This window comes from Onychostruthus taczanowskii, unplaced genomic scaffold (assembly GCF_017590055.1).
Source record: "Onychostruthus taczanowskii isolate IOZ18803 unplaced genomic scaffold, ASM1759005v1 scaffold4, whole genome shotgun sequence".
NCBI lineage: Eukaryota > Metazoa > Chordata > Aves > Passeriformes > Passeridae > Onychostruthus > Onychostruthus taczanowskii.
Genome location: NW_024501459.1, coordinates 22,532,389 through 22,556,115, shown reverse-complemented (window position 1 = coordinate 22,556,115; position 23,727 = coordinate 22,532,389). Strand labels below are relative to the sequence as shown.

General features: G+C 41.6%; 1 protein-coding gene across 20 annotated transcripts in view; it reads right to left on the bottom strand.

Annotated features, from left to right (window-relative positions):
- RIMS2 (regulating synaptic membrane exocytosis 2) overlaps positions 1-3,744 on the bottom strand; it is a 447,681-nt gene extending 443,937 nt beyond the window's left edge. For all 20 annotated transcript variants that reach the window (XM_041412624.1, XM_041412610.1, XM_041412613.1 and 17 more), the window contains exon 1: positions 3,486-3,744. In XM_041412624.1, the coding sequence (XP_041268558.1) occupies positions 3,486-3,655 (170 nt within the window). In that variant the 5' untranslated portion in view covers positions 3,656-3,744. The remainder of the gene's footprint in view (positions 1-3,485) is intronic.
- Between the last annotated feature and the right edge of the window lie 19,983 nt (positions 3,745-23,727).

Below are 23,727 nucleotides of genomic sequence, written 5' to 3'. Positions count from 1 at the left end.
TCCTGTGTGCATTCTCTCAATGCAGTTCTTCGATACAGAAATAAAGTACAAATTAAAAGTAAAAAGGCACAAGACTGATCCCATAAATCAGTCTGTATAGAGGAAATGTGCTGTCTAAAATCTGTTTAAAAGCTTACACACACAAAATCAGATTTTATAAGAGGAAGGACACGCATAATTTAAAGGAAAAGTGTTCATCAAAAATTCTATCCTCTGTCTAAGTCAGTAAAATATCCACAAAGAAAAAAGTTGAAAATATGCAAATATTCTTTAAACAGCAAAGACTTACACCCAGAGTACAGACAGAAATTCACTCTGTCACGCATTACGCATATTAAATATTATGCAAAATATATATTCAATAACCTTGTCAAAAAGACAACTTCTTAGCCCATAACACTCAAAATGTACTCCAAGGGTCCCAAAAATTCCAGAAGAGAGACAGTCAAAGCAGCAGAGTTTGCCACCCATCCTTTTTAAAGCAGAAGCTCCACCTCAGGAACACAGTGCACAACTGTAGCTCAGCGTATTTCACAGACCAAACCAGGCCAAAGGACAGAGCAAATCTGGAAAGCTTCTGCTTTCCATGCCATCATGTTCCATCAAATCCTGGCAAGAATTCATGCTGACCCGATCACTATTAGTTGCTACAGATTACAACTCAATACCATCTGTATTTCCTCTCCCCAAAAAGAGTAAAACAAGCATAAGGAGAAATTATGTATCTATTTTAAATCCACACATCTTTACCCGAGGGAGTGAAAGGAAAAGAATAAATAGTCCACATTACAGATGTGAGTCACACTACTTAATGCTCTTTTGGAAAATGCTCAAATACCACAGTGATGGGAGCAGCATAAGAATTTGAAAAACACAAGATAGAAACAGAATGGAAAAGGAAAGTAGAGCCCAGGGAATAGCCATTCATATTGACACTCAATCACCATAAATTATTTTAAAAATAAATAGAGGGAATACATGCTTGCTGCTTTCTTCAGCATTCGAACAGTCCTTGTGTTAATATCTCTAAATGTCAACTCTTGTTTTCAGCATTTTTTTAATCCTCCTATATTTCTCCACGGAATGAAATGACACAATTTTATTGCTGAGGCAAAAATACCTTCCACTTCAAAAGAAGCTTGCCTTCGAGGAGAATTACACTTGAACAAAGACTGCAGGATTTAGCTCTATATTTATCTCTATGCAATAACAGTAGTTCATTCATATAAACATGGGGGGAGGTTCTTTTTTATTTTTTCTCTGAAGGAAAATACCTCTCAAGAGAATTAAACTCAGTAATATCTACATAAAGATTCTGGTAGGACTTTGGTGGAGGGTTGTGCTTGATAAATCTGTAGATATTTTTAAAATAAACATGTACCTGATGGTTCAAGGAGACACTTCATTTTCAGAAAAATGAAACTGATGAGTTATTCATTTGACACCAGCTCACTTCTCACTACCCTCTAAAATATTGTGGGCCATCTATTCAAATTCCATTGACAACAGCATTTTCCTAATAGCACTGCTTTAGCTATCCTTTATAGGCTATATCCTTTAGGCTATCCTTTAGGCTATATCCTATACACAGACTTTACACCTTACCATCTCCCTCACGGCTTACACAGAACTCAAGAGGACACTTTTAGTGAGACATAAAGAGAAACCTAACCCCACATAAATTTTGTCCTTAGATTTGATCAAGACCTTTTCTTTATCCATTGTCTGCTTAAAAGATTCTCAACACTACAAATTAAAACAATTCTGCTTCATTTCTTAAGTTACTTTTACCTTACCATTACCTGAGAACAGTTTATTCTTCATTTGCAAGTTTAACCATTTAAGCTGTTCTTAGTACTGTACTGATATTTTATTTTATATTTGACCATAAATATTACTCTCCACAGCAAAAGTTGGCAGGAACCCTTTTTAAAACCTTAATGCTATTATTATATATTTAAAATGCAACCTTAATTCCTTTAATTCCTGCAGCTTCCAACTTGAACTTCTATTTTTGTTAGTGATTTTTAAGAGTGCAGGAATTTGAGACAAAAATTTGCATTTATTTTGGTATATCACACAACTTAATAAAATAGTCTAAATTGTTTCAAAATAAAGTATCCCAATAGCAAACAAACTGTAGCACAAGAGACTAAGATGTGGTGACAAAAGAAGATATGGTACTTTATTTCCAGTGCTCACATTACACTGACGTGCTTCAGAATGTTCATCCAACAAAAAACCTTTTTAAACAGACTTTGAAATGTTTTCAGGAGATCTCCTCAACTTTTAGGAGCTGTCACACAAAGTATATTTGAAGTTTTTGGTATGATGCAGTGAATCTTGGAAACAGACTTCCAAAGTTACAACTAAAGCCCAGAAGACAGCTTCCAGGTGCTGAGTGTGAAAGGCCAGCTGCAATTAACATGTCCAAGACACAACGCTAATTTTGGTACAAAAAAAAAAAAAAACCACTTAGAGCTTAGAGCTTCAGCTTCACCACACTCATAAAAGTCACGTCCACGACAGCAGCAGCTTTGCTTATTTTTAAGCCACTAGAAGTCAGCGAAGGGAGAACAATTTTCTCGACTTTACTCAGTGTCTGCCAGCCGACTGGGGCAGGGCGTGACCTACGCCGTGCACGGCAGCGGGACCCCCGGGCCTGCAAGGAGACCGGTGTCACCCCGGGAACGGGGCACGGCGCACGGGGAAAGCTCGCCCTTCCCCGGGCCCCGAGCTCGTTCCCGGACACTCCCGGTGCCGAGCTGGGCTGCGTGGCCATGGACAGCTGGGCTGGGTGGCTGTGAACAGCTAGCTCGAAATGCTGAGCCGGGTCGCTCCGGACAGCTCCCGGTGCCGGGGCCGGGGCCGCCCCCCACGCCCGCGCCGGGCAGGCGGAAGGCGTCCCGCTTTCCCCGGCGCCGGGGCTCACGCTTGGAAAGAGCAGCGGGGCGGGGGCGGGCGGCAGACACGTTGTCGGGGGAAGATGGCGGCTGTGGCAAACCCACCCAGCCAGGAGGCCGGAGCCCAGGCCCCGGCGGTGCCGCTCCGTTCGGCAGGGCCGCCGCCGCCAGCGCAGTGCCCGCCGCGCCCCCGGCACCGGGCCCGATGCTGCCGGTCCGCCCCCTCCGGCGGCGCCGACCGCCGCCCCGACCCACCCCCGTCCTCCCGATGGAACACGCCGGGTGAGGACGGCACCTGTGCGGCCATGTTGGGCGCCTGGTTCCCGCCGGCGCCGGGGCGTGCGGAGCCGGAGCCGCCCCGCGGAGCGCGACTGAGGCAGGCGCCGAGCGTTGCCGCGTCCCTGGCCGCTCCCGCGGGTCCCTCCCGCCGTGCCCCACACTCGCCCGGCGCCGAGCACCCCTGCCCGACCCCGGCCACCCGACTCCTCTCTCCCGCCCTGGCCGTGCCGCCCCCGGGGCCAAAGGAGAGACTTCCGCGGCCGCGGGCCCGGGAGAACGAGAAAGGGATGCGCTCGCCCTTACTTGAGCACGGATTGCTCCTTCTCCTCTTCCTTCTTCTGGCGGTCCATGACGGCCAGGATGATCTTCCGCTCTTCCTCCGTGAGGTGGCTGAGGTCCGGCATCTCGGGCTGCGGGGCCGGAGGAGGCTGAGGGGCGGCGGGGCCGCTCCGGGGCCCGGCGGGAGCCGACATGTTTGGTAGGAGCTGCCGCCGCCGCTACGAGAAGCGCTGCCCGAACTCCAGCAGCACCAGCGGGAGCGGCCGGCGCCGGGAGAAGCACATACAAATCAATACCCTGTAATCAACCGGCAGCCTAATGACGGCCCCGCCGGGGAGGGGCGGGGTGCCCGGCAGCCCCGACCTCGCACCCACCCGCCGGGCCTCCGGCGGCAGCGGGAGGACGGGGACGGAGGGGCCCCGGGGGGCGAGCAGGGGGAGCGGGGAGGGGAGAGGGCAGCGCAGGGAGAGGAAGGGCCGCGGGCGGGGTGGGGAGGGAGAGGGGAGAGGGCAGGATTAGCCTCGGGAGCGCTGTGGTTTGGGTGCGAGCGAGATTATCCCAACCCCGAGCGCCAGGGAGAGAGGGGACGGTGCGAGCGTCGGGGGATCAGGAGACGGGGGCAGCGACGGCCGAGGGGGCCGAGGGGGGTGCCGTACGAGAGCGGAGCCCCGGCGCCCCGGGGCGCGCAGCGGGGAAAGCCCCAGCGGGCGAGCGCCAGTCCCGGCCGCCGGCCGCGGCTCATAATTCCTCGCCGCCGTCCATGGAAGGGGCCGCGGGGCGCCGCGCTCGCCTCCCGCCGCCGCCGCCTCCCGCCGCTCCTCTGCCGGACCGCGCCGCTTCCTGCCGCCGCCTCGCTTGGCTGGTGCCCTCTCGGCTGCGGGATGGAGTCCGCCTAACCCATGGCATGGCGGAGAGCCGGAGTCACGGGAGGGGGCTCCGCATCGCCCCGCTGCCTCCCTCTCCTGAGCCGAGCGGCGCGGGGCGATGCGGGGCCCGGCTGCCGCCCCTAGCGGCGCCGCGCGGGCTCGCGGCGGGGGGCGGCGGGCGGCAGCTGCCCTTATTTATTTATTTATCCCCGCACAAAAAATGGACGCGATAAAAATCACGCGAGGAAGGACAAGGAGGAGCCAAGGCGCCGGCGACGCGCTGGGAGGACCGAGCCCGGCGGCCGCGGGGGGGCAAGGGGGAGGGCGGGGAGACGCTGCGCGGCCGCCGCTCCCGCATCTCCCGCCGCTCCCGCTGCTCCCGCTGCTCCTGCCGCCAAAAAAGCGGCCGGAGAGGGGCACCCGCTCTGCCGGCCCGGTCCCCGAGTGCAGCCCTAGGGAGGAGGATGTGGCGCGGGGAAGCGCCGGCCCCGGGAGGAGGAAATGGAGGCAGAGGGAAAGACGAGGGGGAGAGGGCGGCAGAGCACCCATATCCCCGTCCCCTCATAGGCCCCACGGCACGGTTCGCAGTTCGGACAGAGAACCGCAGAGCAACATCAAGGGAACGGCGGGGTGTGCGCCGGGCTGGCCTCCGGTTCCCCCGAGCATCGCTGTTCAGCCGCGCGCATCCAGCCCAACAGACCTGCTGCTCCACGATCGCCCACATAAGGTCCTGCTGGAGTGTCCTTCACCTCACACAAGGTGTGAAATCTACTCCAGCCTCTGTCTGGACAGATTCCTCTAACCCAGAAGAGTAAGAATGTGACACCCATTAGAGAAGCGTGGAGAAGAAAGTCCTCCTCCTACACGGGCACCAGGTAGTGGTGAAATAAACCTCTCAAAATTCTTTTGCTACCTATAAATCCCCCACCTGAGCAGTCATTTTGTGGCAAGAAATAATTTCTGAAAAAAGCATCCTACAGTACCCAAGATGCCATTCAGACCAAATAAATGGGAAATACCCTATCCAAGAATGCCAAAGAAACAATATAATCTAAATCTGTAGGTCTTTACTTTGTAAGAGACAATAGAGTTCTGCTTGCTGTTCTGTCACTTTATGAGACATAACATCAGTGCTGGATAACATGGAAGTGTATACAGCAATAATAAAGTGATTTTTAAAGGTTTGATTTGAGGAGTTTGAAATCTCATCCCAGATCATCCAGATAGTCTTGGAGATGGTGTTGTTTGTTATCTGCCATGACATCAATTTATAACCAGGTGCAAAGACATGGGGAAAAAAGTCATCTACCAGAACCTGTTGTGGTCCTCATTAGCTGTATTTCTAGAGAATAAATTCTAGGATGCAGGCCCACAAACCAAAGACTTCTGCCTGCGTGTGAAAACACCATTCATTTGTGGAAACAAATTCTGGAGGAACAGATTGTCAGAAGGACATGAGAGGTTTGCTGCGGTAAAGCAGGTCTTAACAATAATCTCTACCTATTATCAAGCACATATATTCACTGTATTTTAATTTTTTCTGAGAAATGTTACTAGCATCCTTAGCTAATGGAGACTTCCATTTCTTGATGCAAACTTGTTTATAATAGACCCTATGCTAAGAACCATAAACCATTGTGTAAGACACTGAGCGTATTATATTTAAGTAGATATCCTTGTAAAATAAACTGTATGATTTTTCATTCAGTCCTGAAAGCATTCTGCTCCTCCAGTTCACATCACCTTCACCTTTCAGACTGGATTCCAGCCAGCTGGCTCTCATCGAATTCCTTGTTTCTTCCAGGCACTAGATAAATCTGGCATCGAAGTAAAAAAGAGGAAATTTAGAACCATGTGTCATCAGATTCCCAAAGATAGTAGATTCTTTATTAATCTATGAATGTTGAATGGAAGAATTAACTGTAGAGAAGCCTTTGGAAAATACATTTTATCCCAGGGAAGTGAAGAACAAGAGAAATCACTCAATCACTTCTGAGAATGATTACAAAGAACCAGACCAATTGAAAGTAATCACTCCTGTCAGGCTACACAGTTGGTTCAAGAATATTTCATGCCATGCCTTAACCATAAACACAAGCAGTATTCAGGCTGTAGTTTTGGTTGCAAGACATCACTACAGTTTTTTTGTGCATTGCCCCATTCAGCTGAGATTTTTTCCAATGGATATTTCCCTTTGAACTCTCTGGAATTACAGTGCCTACTTCATTTCAATGTGCCTGTGATGTTTCATCCACAAATGACAAATACTTGCTCTCAGCATTACTGTAGAATTTCAAGAGCTTTCTTTTCTCTTGGTATGTGTATTGTTTCCACTAAATCCTCTGCCATTACTGGGTAACTGTAAACAAACAAATACAGGGACAGGAACTGTAATCGCCATATGTTATCTAGCTATTTGTTTGGAAAAGAGAGAGCAGATTCAGAGTAGGAGACATCCTATCTTGATGACAATGAAAAAATGGTTCAACTTGACCTTTCTAAGCTTCTATCTTCATTTCTCACAATCAGTTTCACCTATCATTCCTCACATTTTTCTGCAATTGGAAACAAACATTATTTGTTCATGTTCCTGTCAGCCTGCACAGGATTGTCTCATGTTCTTACTGTTATTTACATTACTCAGGTGATATATTAATGAAAACATACAGCACAGACTTCCCTACCCACTCCAGTGTAATGGGGTCAACAGTAGTCTATAATCAACCAACAAATGATCACATTATCATGTAGTATGATCATTTACAAAAATTATTTTTAAGGAGCATTCATTTTTAATTCTGACCTTCCCATTCATGTGTCTCCAGTTTCCTGCCCTTCCTGTTCTTTTCAGTTCTCATTCTGAACTCACTACCACCCTCCAAAAAAACAGATTCCCATTCCTGGTTTACAATCCTCTGCTGAAATTGTTCTTCACTGCAAAATCTGTAAATGAAAATTCACTCTAATTGTATATCAAAGGCATGTGATACTGTCTTTTAGTGGCTTTTGTAAGTCATCTAAATGTACTGACACCAGCAGTGTTATTAATATAATTTTTCTGATATCCTTTTTTCATCTGTTCCTTTTCAGTTCTGCTAGACATGAGGGGTTCCCAAGGAAACAGTGATATTGTAACCTAGTTTTATATATCACCACAAAATGTCTTTCTCTAAGGGTCTCATTATACTTACTCCCATTTCCTTCCTCATAGCAACTACAAGAGTAAATGAGCTGGTAGATTCATTGTTTAATCATGTCAAGTATAAGTCTTCTCTGAAAAGGAAGTGCTAACATCTGCTTTATAATGTTTTGTATAAGGGGGGAAAATCCAGTGTAACTAATTATTTATTATTTCTGTCCCAATTTGAAGCTCAGAAAACAGTTTTATGTAGATGACATGAAGGGAACTTTAAAGTATTCTATTATGGATCAGTGAATGGAGGAAATTAAAGACATATTCTTGGTTGAAAATGACCATACTCAGACTCTCAGTGGATCAAATCAGATGTATAACCAGCAAGAAATGTTTCCTGCAGGACACTTCATGAAAGCAATCTGCAAAGGACTCCTCAAATTCCCATACAGGAAGGAAAAACTACACTGCAACAAATTGTGTTTTCTAGGTTCTGGACTAACTGCTACCCAACCATCATGAACTGGTTTTCTGGTGCAGTCTTGGATCTTTCCCAGCTTTGTCCTGTCTAAATTGAGGAAACATATTATATAATGTCATCAAATTGTCATTTGATTGCTTTCAGGAGGATTTTGCTACTCTCTATGCAATTTTTTTTATGCTCCAAGCAAATTTCTATTAGTTGGATACTTCCCCACAAGTGATTTGAATAATACTAGATATTTAGGGGTAGAAGTTAGATTTTTTTATTTGTTAATCTCATTCCCTATAAAAGAGGGTCATCCATAGTATACATAGTACTGACCATAACCAACAATATCAGTGAAATAGCTCCTCCCAATTTAACTGGTGTTAAGGATCTGTCTGCTGGTCTTTTATCTAGAGAACACATTTTTTCCTCCACTCTATGCATATGATCAGTACCTTCACTGAGTCAGAAGGGTGAATTTCTTAAGTTGTGCTTAAATATGTGACTTAATTTTTACCCACTTCCAAATCCTTTCCTGCTCAAGCAGAACCATTAACAAAAACCTTTTGGATTAGAGGACTGGGGGCTCTCCATGGGCATCATGGGAACTGCTTGGGTTATGGAGGATGTCCAACCTTATTCTTAAATTAGTTTTGCGAGGAAGAGATTGATTTGCCTTCTCTCAGTGGACTGAGGAGCTGGGATCCAGGCTGTACTTTGAAATGCAATATGGTAGAGGCCTTAGCACGTAGATTTTCTCTAAGCACAGCTGGCTGAAAACTGAAGAGAGGCTCAGATCAATTAGATAATTTTCTGGTTTAAGGTTGGGAGAGTTGGGGTAGTTCAGCCTGGAGAAGAGAAGGCTCTGGTAACCTTAGTGTGGCCTGTAAATACCTAAAGAGGGTCTGTAAGTTAGATGGAGAAGTATGTTTTAGCCTGTTGCAGACTAAAGTAGATATATAGCAGGAAGAAATTTTTTTATCATAGGGGTAGTAAAACTGGAATGTGTTGCTCAGACAGGTGGTGGACTAGATGACCTTTAGAGGTTCCTCCCAACCTGAACTATTCTATGAATGGGATACTTGCTAAACATGATTTCTGCAGCTTGTATGTTTTGTCCAGAGCAGTTAGACACAGGGTACATAAGTTTGCAGATATGATCAATGCTATAAACTTTATTATGTCTCATTCCTGCAGTTCTGTTTCCATGCTCAGTTTGAAACATTCTGTCATATTTGTGACATAAAACATGCTGAATTAAAGGTGCAAGCTAAAATCTTTACAGGATCTTAAACTCAGTATTTTTCTCTCTGAATTTGACAGTTCAGTTTTGATTGTTCAGTTAGTTTATTGAAAGACAAAGGAGAAAGTTTTGAAAGAACCTAAAAGTTCCCATGTAATGACAGTTCTTTATACATTTTATTTATACATTTCTATTTGATTCTCTACCTGTACCAGCAATGTTTCTAAGTAACTGGGCAGCACGTTTATTCTTATAATCTAACAATCCTGACAGTAATAAATCAACAGTGTTGCAATTGTCCAGCTAAAAGACTTGTAGAATCAAGAATCCTACCAAAACCATACAAGTCTGTTTCTTTTGGTAACTTACAGACCATTCCTTGGTATTTCATACCATTATTGGTATTAAAAATTGTCCCCAGCTTGAGCACTCTAGTTTCTTTTTAATTGTTTGGAGTTTTCAGATACTACACTGGTTTCTAAATGATGAAAAGCACAGTCTTACATTAGCACAGTTGGTGCTTAGAACACTATTATATGTTCCTGTAAGTTATGGATGCAGCATTGTCTTCCCTCTTTGCTGCCTTCTAATCCCTCTTCCCTGACCCCTCCTGCATTTATGAAACTCAAGCTGTTTTAGAAGAAACACCAGTATTCTTAAGTCCCATGTGATTTTTTTTTTAATTCAGTCATAAGATTGTCCTCCAGAGCTGGTACAGAATATCCTGTTCCAGATCTCAGGAATATATTCATTCCTATTGTAGTGACATCTTGAAAGTCCCAAATCCTGATTTTATACAAGAGAGAAATGATTGTTTACCCTTTTTCTTTTCTTTTTTTTTTCTTTTTTTTTTTTTTAGTAGACTGCACTATGTGATTCTGTCTCTCAATTTATTATTTATTATTAAAAGTATTAATAATATCCTGAATTATTATTATTATTATTATTATTATTATTATTATTATTATTATTATTATTATTACAGTCACGTTTAGAAAGCCTAGTCATGTGTGAAGAGTCTAGTGCCCTAGAAATCAATAGAAAAAAATAGCACAGGCAACAGCCTATTGCCACAGAAAACTCAGAGAACCACAGACAAAACACAATACATGGGTAACTCAGACAAATGCAATTGAAATGATAAGACAGCAGTAAGATAGAGGTAGCAACACTAGAGAAGTGGAAGATTACTATTGTTTCATAGACATTATTAGGAGATGGTGTTAAATTGATCTTCGAAGAAAAATGAGACACAATTTGGGAGACAGAGCATCATTGCTTCAGTAGAACTGTTTAGAATTTTCCCAAAGTAGCATTTGAGTGGAAAGTTCTCAAGGTAACATCCATACAAAACCAGCCCATTACAGCATAGAGTTTAAGTTCTGACCATTGGCAAGAGGTAGAAAATACTGGTTTGACTCTTTGCCTTCCTCGAAATCCAAAGGCAGCATGGCTTTTAGCTGTTTGGATTTTCAACTACAGTATATTCTCACAGATCTGGACTATAGTAGCTCTGATAATGAAAACATGCCTGAAAGGGATGATAATTAAAGTTTAGCATCTGGTATTTTCTATCTAGAAATCTACCTTTCTAGGCTGTACATCTGTCAAATGACAAAAAATTATCAGGAAGTTCAATTAATTCAAATAATATATAAAGGCAGAAGTGGTAGCATTGTGAAACTTTTCCTAAAAGCACAATGGTACAGGCAATGTAATTTTTTTTTTTTAATTCAAGCAAGCATACATTACAGTTTTAGCTCCAGTACATGAAGAAAGGAGCCAGTATTGTCTGAAAGTTCATTTTACACTCCAGAGACAGAAGGCACTAGAATGGCAAAAGCTAAAGTCTAATTGGAAAACAATTTCTTTCTTGTACACTGAGATCATTAGCACTTATTTGACACTTTCTAGCACTGTTTCCCTGAAAAGGCTCCCCATGAGATCCTAGTTGACATGCCTCAGATAAAATCAAACTGTGCAGCATGAAAAGTTTGTGAACAGTCTTAATCAACATTAATCAACTTTGGCATTTTACTAGGCTAAGGGGAAAATTGCATTAGGCCAAATGAGAGTCAGCAAACGTGTAGTAACATGATGATGGCTGCTTTGTGTTCTGCTCCCCAGACCAGGATTCTGCCATACTTAGAAGTACAAGTATGATTAAAACAAGATTCATTCACTAGCTACATTAGTATAATTACATTCATAATGATTTTCTAATAAGTAGAAAATCAAAACATTCTGAGAAGGGATTCACATGCACAAAATCTTGGCTATTTTTACTAGCAATATTAGTCTCAGAAAATACACAACCTTTGAGTACAATTATTACATTTCTTATGCTACAGCATCTTATAAATTGTTACAAAAAGTGTATGTTAAGATTGCTGTCAGACAATGGTATTTAAACTATAAATGGATGACAAGTTTGTAATTTTATTTCCAGCTTTCCTGATGACAGTGAAGTATAAGCAGCAGCACCTGAACACAGTCAGTTTCTATAGTGGACAGGAAAAAAATAATTCTCTATAAAGAATGGTCTTGCAAAGGAAGGATGGAAGGGAAGGAATAATAAAGTATGAGCTCATTTTTGATATTTCCTCTTGCATTTCAAAGAGGTATATCAAAAAAAGAAGGTGTAGAGAATTTCCTTCTTTGAATGCAAAAGGAGTTATTCCAGTGCCAGTGTACAGAGAATCTTTTAAAGAGACAGTACTTTAGACTATCAGCTGCTAAAGTCTGCCTTGTCTCTTAGAAAACGGACTACATCCACTATAAAATTAGTGGATGGCACTTTCAAAAACAAGGGATTTATGAGTTGGAAAGGAAAAGAACAAGACCAGTAACTACCCTAATAACAACAAAGTATGAAACACTGAGTTAACACAGCTCCTTAGTCTAAATGTCATTAACCACGGTGCCACAGTTCAGATTAGTGCTACAGAATTGATACACTACAAAGCCAAAGAGGATACACTTGTGCAGAAAGACTTCCCAGCCTTGTTTCACTTTTCCATAGGAAATATTTTCACAGCAATTATACATGCTCTCCCATAGAGCAAACTGAGCAGATATTGGCAAGTACTGGGCTGCACTGAGGGCACATGTTTATAGTTGCTTCAGGAAAGCAGTCCTGTCCTTACAATGCTTGTCTCACTGCTGCTGTGCTTCTCTTCATAACAGCGGGCAGATTAATAACCTTTTTTACTTCCCACTGTATGTGTTAACATTAAATATCCAAATAAATTTTTCTAGTTATCTGGGTGCATTCTTTCCTGTGTTTCTGTCTTGAATATGAGCTGGTCTGATGAGTAGCCATATTTTGTGTGCATAGTCTCCCCTGTGCTAGCTATTTCAAAAGATACCAAGATAAAACATCAATAACAGCTGATGGCATTTTGTTGGTGATACTGTGAATCTCATAGGTATTCATACATCATTCACAGTTGTTTTCAAAAGTATTCATGGCCGTCAAGAGCTCAAAATGTATAAAAAGAGTCTGTAACACACTCAGCCATATAAATACAGAAAACTGAGTTATACACTAAAGTAAAGCATTGCTTCTTACGTACAAATCACTGCAGTCCACAAGGTGTGTAGGAGAAATCAACATTTGACAATTCTGGATGCAGAGGGAAACAGTGACATAGGATGAGGACAAGGCTGAGGTACTTAATGGCTCCTTTGCTTCAGTCTTTGACAGCAAGACCAGTTATTTTCTGGATATCCAGTCCTCTGAGCTGGTAGACAGAGAGGGGGAACAGAATGAAGCTCCCTCAATCCAAGAGGAAATAACCAGGAACCTGCTATGTGATTTAGACATCCACAGGTCTATGGGGCTAGATGGGATCCAACTAAGTGTACTGATGGAGCTGGCAGAAGAGCTTGCCATGCTGCTTTCAGTCATCACCAGTAGTCCTGGGTAACTGGAGAGGTTGTGGTTGACTGGAAATTAGCAAATGTGTACAAGAAAGGCTGGAACGAGGTTTCAGACTGACCTCAGTGCCAGAGAGAGTCATGGAGCAGATCATCTTGAGTGCCAACACAGGGCATGTACAGGACAAGCAGGCAATCAGGCCTGGCAAGGTTGGTTTTATGAAAGGCAGGTCCTGACCGACCTGATCTCCTTCTGTGATGGTGTGACCTGCTTTGTGGATGAGGGAAAGGCTGTGGATCTTGTCTGCCTGGACTTCAGTAAAGCCTTTTAGCTTAGCCCCTAAATGCAGTAGCAGATGACTGCAAACAACTCCAACACTGCTGACTCACATCCTGAGAGCAAAGAGCACATGTTGGACACATGGCTGTTTGCTTCTGTCACAAGGAACTACTACTCATTTCTAGTCAGAAAGTTGCTTCCTGTGACTTTGTCCACCTGATGTAACATCTTTGGCTTTCATAGAGTTACCTGCTATTGCCCTACACTGTTACTGTCCACAATTCCATATCCAGCAAGCATTTAATTCCATTGTTTTATGTCACATTTCTTTCTATCAGTTCATAGGATGAGAAGGACATGTAAAGATGTCTCAGCTTTGCTTTATTCCCTCACAGAATATCTCAAAAAGAGGAAAAGGTAAACCTGTTCACTAGCTGAGGAGAAGTACATTGTCTCCCTAGTGGATGATGTCCACATGTCCTTCAAAATGACATTTTGTTGTGATCAGACCTTTGAAGCAGGAAAAAGGTAACACGAAGAAAGCAGCACAAATTATTCAGCTTGTGTACACTTTTTTTTTTTTTCATATTTAGTTCTACATCATGTATATACTGTTTGCCTCTTGTACTTCTCCAATTTTGGTACAACGAATTCTACACTATTTTTGAAAAAGAAAAATTAGCACGGTATCTTTTCCCCAAAATGGTGAAGTTAGATGAAGTAAAAAATATATGACAACAGTGTAGGGTGAAACAGAGCTTGTCACTCAAGAAAGCAATATCTACAGTGATAGGAGACAACATTTGCATGACTCAAGAAGGTATAGAAATTTCTACAGGGCATGGATTCATGAGTCAGAATCATATATTTAAAATAAGCAATGCACAAATTTTGATTTATAGAGGTATTATTCCATTAAAGGTTTCTGTTAAGTGGACCATAAATTATTTGAACTTTACTCTTGTGCTTTATAACACCACTGAAACCTCCTGTTATAGTCCATTATGTGTCTTTATTTTCTCTTATATTCTCACACACACAAATGTAGCAGTGTGCATGACCTGAAGGATTACTTAAAGGATTAAATTTATCAGATTTCTAATCATATGTCATTTAGAAGTATTTTACTTCAAGGCATCATGTGAAGAAAAAAATTCAAAAAAGAAACCAATCATAAAATAGTCCATCAGACAACATGAAACAGTTGTAGTATGTTCTATGTAATTAGCTGATGGCTGAGAATAGGATTTTCCAAATCCTCTAAGCACCAGATATGAACAAATAGAGGAAAAGCTAAATTAACCTGCTTAATTCTAAGTACAGTGGAATACAAATTGCCAGAATTACACAAATACATACACACACGTGCATGCACACACACCCCACACAGAGGCAAACCCACATTTTCCCCCATTTCTGAACCTGGTACCTTGCTGTGTTGGGTTGCTTAGGAGACTCTGATCCAAAGTTACATCAGCAGGATTATGGAAGCTCCCAACAGGTCTACCAAGGCTGGGTAAATCAAAGACAGAGACCAGACAGAAATTTCTCTCTTGATTCTTCAAGCATGGGAGCTGGATGCAAGGCTGACCACCTTCCTCTTCAGAAATATTACTGGCTAAGCCTTCACTTTGTCTCCATGACATTATCCATCTCAGTTCCTTGGCTTAGTGGATAGCCCCAAACGAATCTGTGCAACAAGCATCAGTCCAATCCCATCTCAGCAAGGAGCTCAAACCTTGAAGTATCTGCTGCTCCATGTTATGTACAAGATCCTGGCATGTACATCCAATGCTGCAAGCTGGAAAAATCAGCTCAAGTTATGAGGGAGATGGAAAATTACAGTATTGATATTCTCAGGATGAGTGGGTACAGATGGTCAGGAACAGATTGTATCAAATTGAAGAACAATAATAAAATCATGAAGTACTGAGGTTCCCCTGCTGGAGGAAAACAGAGGAGTTGCACTGATTGTGAGTGACACCACACCAAGAGCCCTGTGAGACTGATGAGGAACCAATTAGCAGCGAAGCAGCAGGTACACAGTTCAAGTAAGTGAGGATGACAACCCTCCAAATGGTACCATGATACAAAACCACTTCCTAAAACATCTTACAGAACCTTATCAACAGTAGCACACCCTCACTGCCATGGCTGGGCATAAATGGGAAAGTAGGGAGAACTAATTATGGACAGAACATGACTGGGTATCTGGAATCTGTTCACACAGCAGCACCAATAAAGACATTATCCAACTTTGATAACTAAGTTATCTCTTAATGGTGAGAGCATGTTCTTCTGCCCATAAAATCACATCAGATGGTGATAATAAAATATGGGCACAGCATGGTTTTAACCTATATTCATTTGTTCCTCTGAATGTTTGGGCACATAAATTTTAGGTGCCAACAGTGAGTGTGACATATATATTGCCATTGTGGAAAATAAATTTAAATAAAATACTTACAGAAGTGAATAAAAATAGCCACTCAAATATATGTTGTTTAAATGTAGTTCTTTAAAAAGCAATTTTTTCACTGAAAGGCATAATTTTCAGGTTTTACAAAAACAAAACTTAAGTATCTTCAGCAAAATATGTTAGTAGAACTAAGACTTTTCTGGTATTTTTCAATAAAAATAGGAGGGCTGGGTCACTGTAATGCTGTGGAATGGCAGTGTCAGAAAGGGATCAGCAAAGCAGAACTTCCCAAATGGTCAGGACAAAATCCCATTAAAATGGAAAAAGGGAATAAATGTTTATGAAGAAAAGACAATCACACTGGCAGATAGCAAAAAGGGGGCTCCTGATTTTTTATAATAGCTAGAATTAACTAATAAAAAACAAAGGAGGAAATACCATTACCGTAAAAGAAACCCTACCCCAAATTAAGGAGGAGACTTCCACTTCATACTGAAACTGTCCTATAAATCGACTAAATTGGCTAATTTATATAAGACAATAACTGTGAGAAAATAATCTTGCGTTAACACAAAAATAGCTTAAAAGTGAAGAACTGGAAGGCATGGCACAATATAGGATAAAACAGATCAGATCTGCTCAAAGGCAGCAAAAAGAATCACAAAATGATGCTCTAAATCTTGAACTGAGCACAAGAGAATGGATCCACTTTCGAAGAAAGTAGAAGAAAAACCTACAAAACTACCTGAAAGACAATTTTAGTGACTGTAAGACTGACATAGCATCAGAGTCCTCTCCAGAAAATTATTCTACATACTTACACTGAATTGGATTTGCAACATCACTGTATCTTGAGGTACCTTAAGAACAGCAGATTACCTCTGGCAGCTGCTCTTGCACTGACTGTATTTTCAGGCTGTGCTCTGTCACTGAACAACCAGTGCACAGTGGGACACGGGGCACATACCAAATATACCTATACTGTGGCCCTTGATATTGACTTTCAGAAAACTTTCAAGAGGATCTCTGAAATTTTTTAGTGAATCTGTACAATACCCAGAAAATGTTATGGTTTTCATTAGGACAGCAGATTGATGGACCAAGATCTCTAACTGACTGGCTTGAAGTTAATACTGAATTTACTATATTTGGAGGTAACACATCTTCAAGACAGTGAAATTCTGTGGTCAGGTCACGCACATGTAGGTCTGGACATTGCTGATGGTATCTGCTTCCTGGAGACATTGATAAAAAACATGCTGCTTAAGAACTGTCAGAACTGAATAAAATGTCCTGAAGTCAGAAAGTCAATAAACAAAGGTGATAAAAACCAGTGTGACCTCAGAGAATTGCATTGCTCCATAAGAGCGAAGTCTAAAGTATCATTACCTCACTAAAACAGCAACTTTTGCACAATTTCAACTGTGAGCAAATGACTCAAGTGGAAAGCTTTGCTTTGCCATGGCCGGCCTCCAGCAGGGAAATCTAACGCCCTCCATGACAAGCTGAGAGTCTTTTGTAGCTATGCATTAAACATATATCTGCAGGTCAGGAAGGAACAGATGGAAAACTGCTGTCAGCATTGGTATTCCCCTTGGCTACTCAGAAACAGTTGCACAGAATAAAGCAGGCCCTGATCTTGGACTGGACACTGTGGCTCAAAACACCTGACCTTTGGCATCCCCAAAGACAAGAAAACCAGAGAGACATTTTCAGCACAGTATTCACTAAAGCAGCAGTTTTGTAAGAAAATTTGGGAAATTGTGATGGCATTGGCTTCTGATAGTACTTTCTCAAAGCAGTCTTATACTTCTGGTGATATGAAAAGTAGGTTGAATTGAGACAGATAAAATGAGAACCTGACAGATTTGCAGATTCTTCCTTCATTTCTCTCACTGAAATATGTAACTAGTTAGTTTAGCAATCTACTGCATACTATTTTAGCTTTTCCCATCTTATGAATAAAATCTTTGGTTACCAAACATTTTAACGAAACTCATTTTAATAGATTTTTTGAGAATTTAGTTCTGATCTGTTCTGCCACATTTTTCCGTGTCTGCTACTGTGACTGCATGCTTTAGTGTGACCATCCCTTTGAATTTTGGCTCTGTCCAAAATTCACTATGACATTTCTTCAACATACAGAGCTCTGTCAAAATCTCTGTCTAGGGCTGTTCACACAAAAGATTCTCCACAGAGTAAGGCACAAAACACAAAGGTATTTGTCTTTTGAAGCAAATTACTACACATTGTCCATAATTTAAGGAATTGTCACTAAGCCAGATTTCTGGTTTTATTCCTTTATTCGTGGAGTGGAAAGAAACCCCTCTTCTGACTAAACCTGAGTTTTAAATCACATTTAGACACCCAATTACTGAATTAAGTTTATTTCACAGTTTGACATCAGTGTCACAATCCAGTTACCTATCCCATGCTGCTTTAACTTGTGATTGTGAACATTTTCTGTTTGAGATATTGGACCTCAGCTACTGGACAGCCATAACTGATAGGATTATGTAAAAACAGCAGCTTATCATGAATGTCCTAACGGTTTCTGATGTTAAATACTCACTTGAGAATGATGCAACTGCAAATATTGCCAGTGGTTTTGTTTGCCAAGGTTATATTTTGCCTTAAGTGATGCAAAAGAACACAGGCTCTATTCCTGAAATAGCTGGTCTATAAATATGATACCTTTAGATACCCAGCTGAGCCAATGATTCTTTTGCCTTCAGACTTAAATGCTGGATTATCCCATTTGTGAAGGGAAAAAAATAGGCATTTTTGATATTTCACCTTACATTCTTATAGCATAAGAGGGATTGAATTTTCCCTTTATTCTTCACTCAAACTGAGCAAGAAAACTGCTGACATAACCCATTCTTTTTCATCTGTGCCTTATAGCTCCCCCATCTCCTGCCATGCCAAACTGCACCCCTTTGGTCAGTTTGCAATTATATTCTGGTAATAATCTTTCCCCTTTGGCTCTCCTGGCTTCTCATCCTCCATGAATTTTTGAGTCCAGGTTTCATTTCCCTTAAGGCATCCCAAATACTGTGCACACCATAGTGTAGACTCACAGGCATCTGCAAATGATTAAAGCAACCACAGGTCTTTCAAAGCAAAACTATACTCATTTTTGGAGGGATCAGGGATAACATTGCCCCAGATATTATACAGTAGAAATAACCTCAAGAAATATTTCTATTTTCTGATTAGCAAAACCTAAGTCATTCAGCCAAGTCAATGATGACCACAGAGAAAGCAAGAATTTCTGAAGTGTTATTTTGGGAAGCAGGGATGTGAAGAGAACAAAAACAGAAGAGAAAGAAAACCATAATGCTGGAAAATCTGGAATCCTCAGATCAAAACAGTTTTACAAATAGGAAGAAGTGATTTCATCCTCAGGTACTGTTCGATCTCTACCCTAGATCTCAAAGTGCAGAAAAACAACAGAACAGCTGTTCTCACAGGACAGAGTGAAAGGGAAATGAGTAATGACGAATGCTGCTGCTTAGCTACCCAGGGATGTTTGCCCCAGATAGCAAAAGCAGGAGTGCCCAGAGTGGGACTCTGCAGCTGTTGATAAGGCTTGGCTCTGTCATGAATGGTGGAGTGGTTTCAGGCAGTTGTTTGATGCAGTGGCCTCTCTTAGCAGGTGTAACAGATCCCCTATGCCTTGCTACACCCCACAGCCCACTTGTACCTTACGCCACCACAGCTTTCATATACTGTTTTGTAAATAATTGGCATTTTTCAGGCTGCTGAAAAAAATGGTCATATTCTACAATAAGGCTCTTATGAAAAAAGCCACCTCTTCAAATAATTCCACTCTGACTGAATACAAGTTAGAGGCTTGGATGTCAGTATTGTAATAAATACATGAAAACAATATGTCTACTGAATCTATATTAAATCTGTGGGTTTCTATCATATTATGTTTTTTAATCACATTTTTACAATGACAGACAAAATACCATCGCCATCCATTTATCTTCTTAATAATCAGCAATGCTCTTTTGTCTGCTGAAAGATCTTTGGTTTTGCTCACACAGGCCATAAAAGTAGAAAACATGATGCAACATGCTATAAGCTCACATTTTTTGTATCTGCTGAAACTGCTCCAGCCCTGGACAAAATGAAATCATTAAGTATTCTAATATTCATTAATATAAAAAAAATTAATCTCAAGGCATTCCACTTTATATTCTAAAAACTTCAGAGATAATAGATCAAACTTTGAAGGCACTGGAAAACATCAGCTCTGCCTTAAGTTAATCTAACAGTAATTACTCACTACCTTTGAAAATAAGTCCTTAAGGTTGTTTCAAACTGTGTATAAAGTACACGATCTTCAACTGAGAGGAAGTGTGTATTTTTTTGATTTAATATAGTAAGCCATTACACTTTCAGCAGTTTTTAGTTGGTGGTATTTGAACTGTGATCTTTGATTTTGTGCTAGAATTCTTCACATACCTTCTAAAGCCCCAGAAGTCTGGGGCGAGCACATCACAGTCTTTTCTTTCCAATTGAAGTCCCTCTTCTTCAAACACGTTTCCATCTTTCTCTACTTTAACACTGAGCTTGTTTCCCACAAACCATTATACATAGAAATTTGTCTTCAGGTACAAAACCTCATTCATCCCTCTTCAAACATTTTTAGACTTTTAGGTGCAGAATTACAGAAGGGGCACAAGGTATTCGCTTGTCACTGGTTTTGCTCATCTTAAACCTCATTGCCTCTGTGTGCAATCCTGTCCAAACCTAGACAGACAGTCATAAGTCAACTAGTCATATTTCATATCATAATATCAAGTATAAAAATAAAGTTTTAACTAAAATATAAATGTCTGAAGCATGGGATAAACACTTCCTGTAATAAGTATTTAGCCCCAGCAAGTACAGATGGGGTATGCAAAGCTGTGCACTGGGCCTGCACTGTAGACATCTAAGGTTAAGCAAGATGAAATCTACTGCCTCCACCACATTCTTGGTCCAGTCACTGGGAAAGATGCAGAGATACTTCCATATAACAGAGCATGTTACCTGACTGAAGGTTACCAATTAAACACAAAGCCGTGGCAAGGATCGGAACAATTAGCAAAAATCAAGTGCAAAGACTCACCAATCCAAAAAACAAGGAAGGGGAACAACAGATATGACTGCTTAGTGCAAAACCCACTAAACCAGTGCAGGAAACTCCCTAGAAAACCTGACAAACTGAGGGATTACCTAAAGATTATAAGACTTCGGAGGAATAAGAACTTAGGGAATGGGTAAAATTTATTAGAGGATTATTTTTTTAGTGGATTGCAGCAGTGTGCCAAACTTCCTCTGGGATTTTTAAGGTAACCATGAAAAGTGTGTAAAAGGAGTGACTAAAGTAGACTGGAGAGAAAGAGGCACAGGAAAACCAAGGACAAAGAGGATAAAGGGGACCAGTCCCATGTAGACAGCTTAGCAATTACACTGCACTGCTGCAGTCCATCCCATATTATTGTTGCACCCTAACCAGTCTTGTGTGCATGTACCTGTCAAGGCTAGCAAACCCCAAGTGAGACTAGCCCACAAGCAGGACAAGAGGAGTGTGATCCACTGGAGCAGCACATGGCCAAGGCACCCGAAGGTCCAGGGGCCTGCAAAGGGGAAACATTCCAGGCACTCCTGGAGGGGCTCCCAGAGCCACAGGTGAGGCTCAGCCTGGCCAGCGGGAGCAGGAAGAGGGAGGAGCAGCAATACCCAGCCCAGCCTCTGTTTACACAGGTGCCATACAGGCACTGCACTCTGCCCCTGGGGTTTGTGGCTGGCAGTGATTATAGTTTGTATTGTGTGTAGGTGTGCACACAGGTATTGTTTTGTATTGTCACAGCAGCCTGGGGTCCTTTGGCTTGGGAGGGGAAACTAAAAAAAGTCCTCATCCCAAAAGCCAGGGTATCCTCCATCATGAGCAAAGTGAAGAAGGGTACACAGACACTGGCAAAAAACCCTCCTGGTGAAATTTTCAGTTGGTCTACAAGGTTTATATATTTCCACATATCTGAGTGGTCATTTAGTTTGTTTTAGGTATCTGTAACATAGGAAGAGTAAAAAGAGATTACTTTATTCAAATATCTGTTTCATTATATAGTTTGACTATGATAAAATAGAAATAAAACATTGATGACTCCATAGCTGCTGTATCATGAAACAGCTAAATTCACCAAGGCTATGAATACTGTTCTCAGTATTTATGCAATAAAGACATTATTTTTCTTTCAAACCACTCCTTAGGTATCTTCCCAAAGAAAGAACATACACGGAAGTTTGCAGGTTTTTTTAATCAGCAGGTCTGTAGGCAATGCATTGGGTTAGAAAATAATCTGTCATCTTCCTTTTTTTCTTTAACCAACATTACCAGTTTCCTTCGATTTTCAGTATTTTATGGGGTACTAAGAATTTTATTTTGCATACACTTGGGTACACATACATGCAGATGCATGTATCCATAGTCTTTTTACATATAATCATTTTGATAAATCTAGGTAGTTCTATTAAGGTAATTAAGATGAGGTCTGATTACACCCCTCAAATCACTGAGGGGAAAAAAATAATAAAAACCCCGGCCAAATAAAAACTGATTAAGGGCTCCAGCTCCTTTATTTTAATTTCTAAATCATTTCAGCAATGGCCTGTAACAGACTTACAAGAGCACTTCTTGCAAGCACAGCTACCACCTGGCAACTACTACATTTAAACAAATGTTTTTGAGTGTTGTGGCATTATGTACTTCAGGTGGATGACCACAAAAAGCACCAGAGACAAACTGTAAGGGTTTCCAAAAGGGATAAATCAACAGCAGCTAGCCCAACAGCATACAAATCCATGGCCAGGGATCCTCTGACCTGACAGACTGCAACCACCACCTGCAAAATTCCAAATAGCTGATTTACAAGCAGAAAGCCCCAGCTCAGACTTACACTGATTTTACAACTAGCATGTTTCTAGAAGTCACACCAAGACTTGACTTTGAAAAACAGACTTTTTCCTGGAATGATAAGAGGTGCCCCACTTGATGCCAAGACAAATCTCTGTGTAAAACTACATCCACAGATTTTGGAGAAGGAATCCATAACCGAATGCACAGGCTGGGTACTCTCCTAACATTAAAATTCCTTTTTTCAGCACAGTTACAATCTTTCTAGCAATTTTTAGCCAACCCTGATCCTTTCAGTTGCACCACTTGAATTCCCTCTGAAAGCAACAGTTCACAAAGGTGCTAGAACACGAGAAGATCCTTTGGACATGGCTCACACCCACTGCTCCACACCAATGCCACACTACAACCTAACTAACTTCACAGCTGAAAGCTCTCTTTACATTCAGAGTTCTGCAGCAAAGCTAATAAATTCCAAGCAGCAGGGCTTGTTCACACCAGAGGTTACCATGACTCAACAAATCAATAATCAACAGCTTCAACTCACGCAAAACTGACAAGGCTGAAAATTTTTAATCACATTTCAGGAGATTAGTCTGGTTTTGCAAATCGTGCAAGACTTGACTACAGCTGTGTCACAAGCCACATTTTGGACTGCATATTCTCCCTCAAATTTTTCAGTATTTCAGGAAGAAAATAAACTGTATTTGGCACAGAGTGCACTGTATTAGTACAACAGGCACACAGCCAGCAGCAGCCTATTTCCTGATCTGTTCCACTTCTTCTCATCATCCTACTTATAGCTCTTCAGATCTGCTTCTCTTCCTGCATCACCCCATAAAGGTAAGTGATCCAGAGAGTAAAAGATACATTATGGCCTCTTATCACCAAAGAGCCATAATTTTGCCATGATGATTCAGGAATCTTGCCCAAACAGTACTGCAAGAGACAAGTTAAAGAGTAAGAACCAGAAATGCATATGGATTAGTGTCAGCAGAAACATTAAACAGGATACTGTACGAAAGCAAGTGCTCAAAGTGCTCAATTTCCAGACTTTAAAAAAA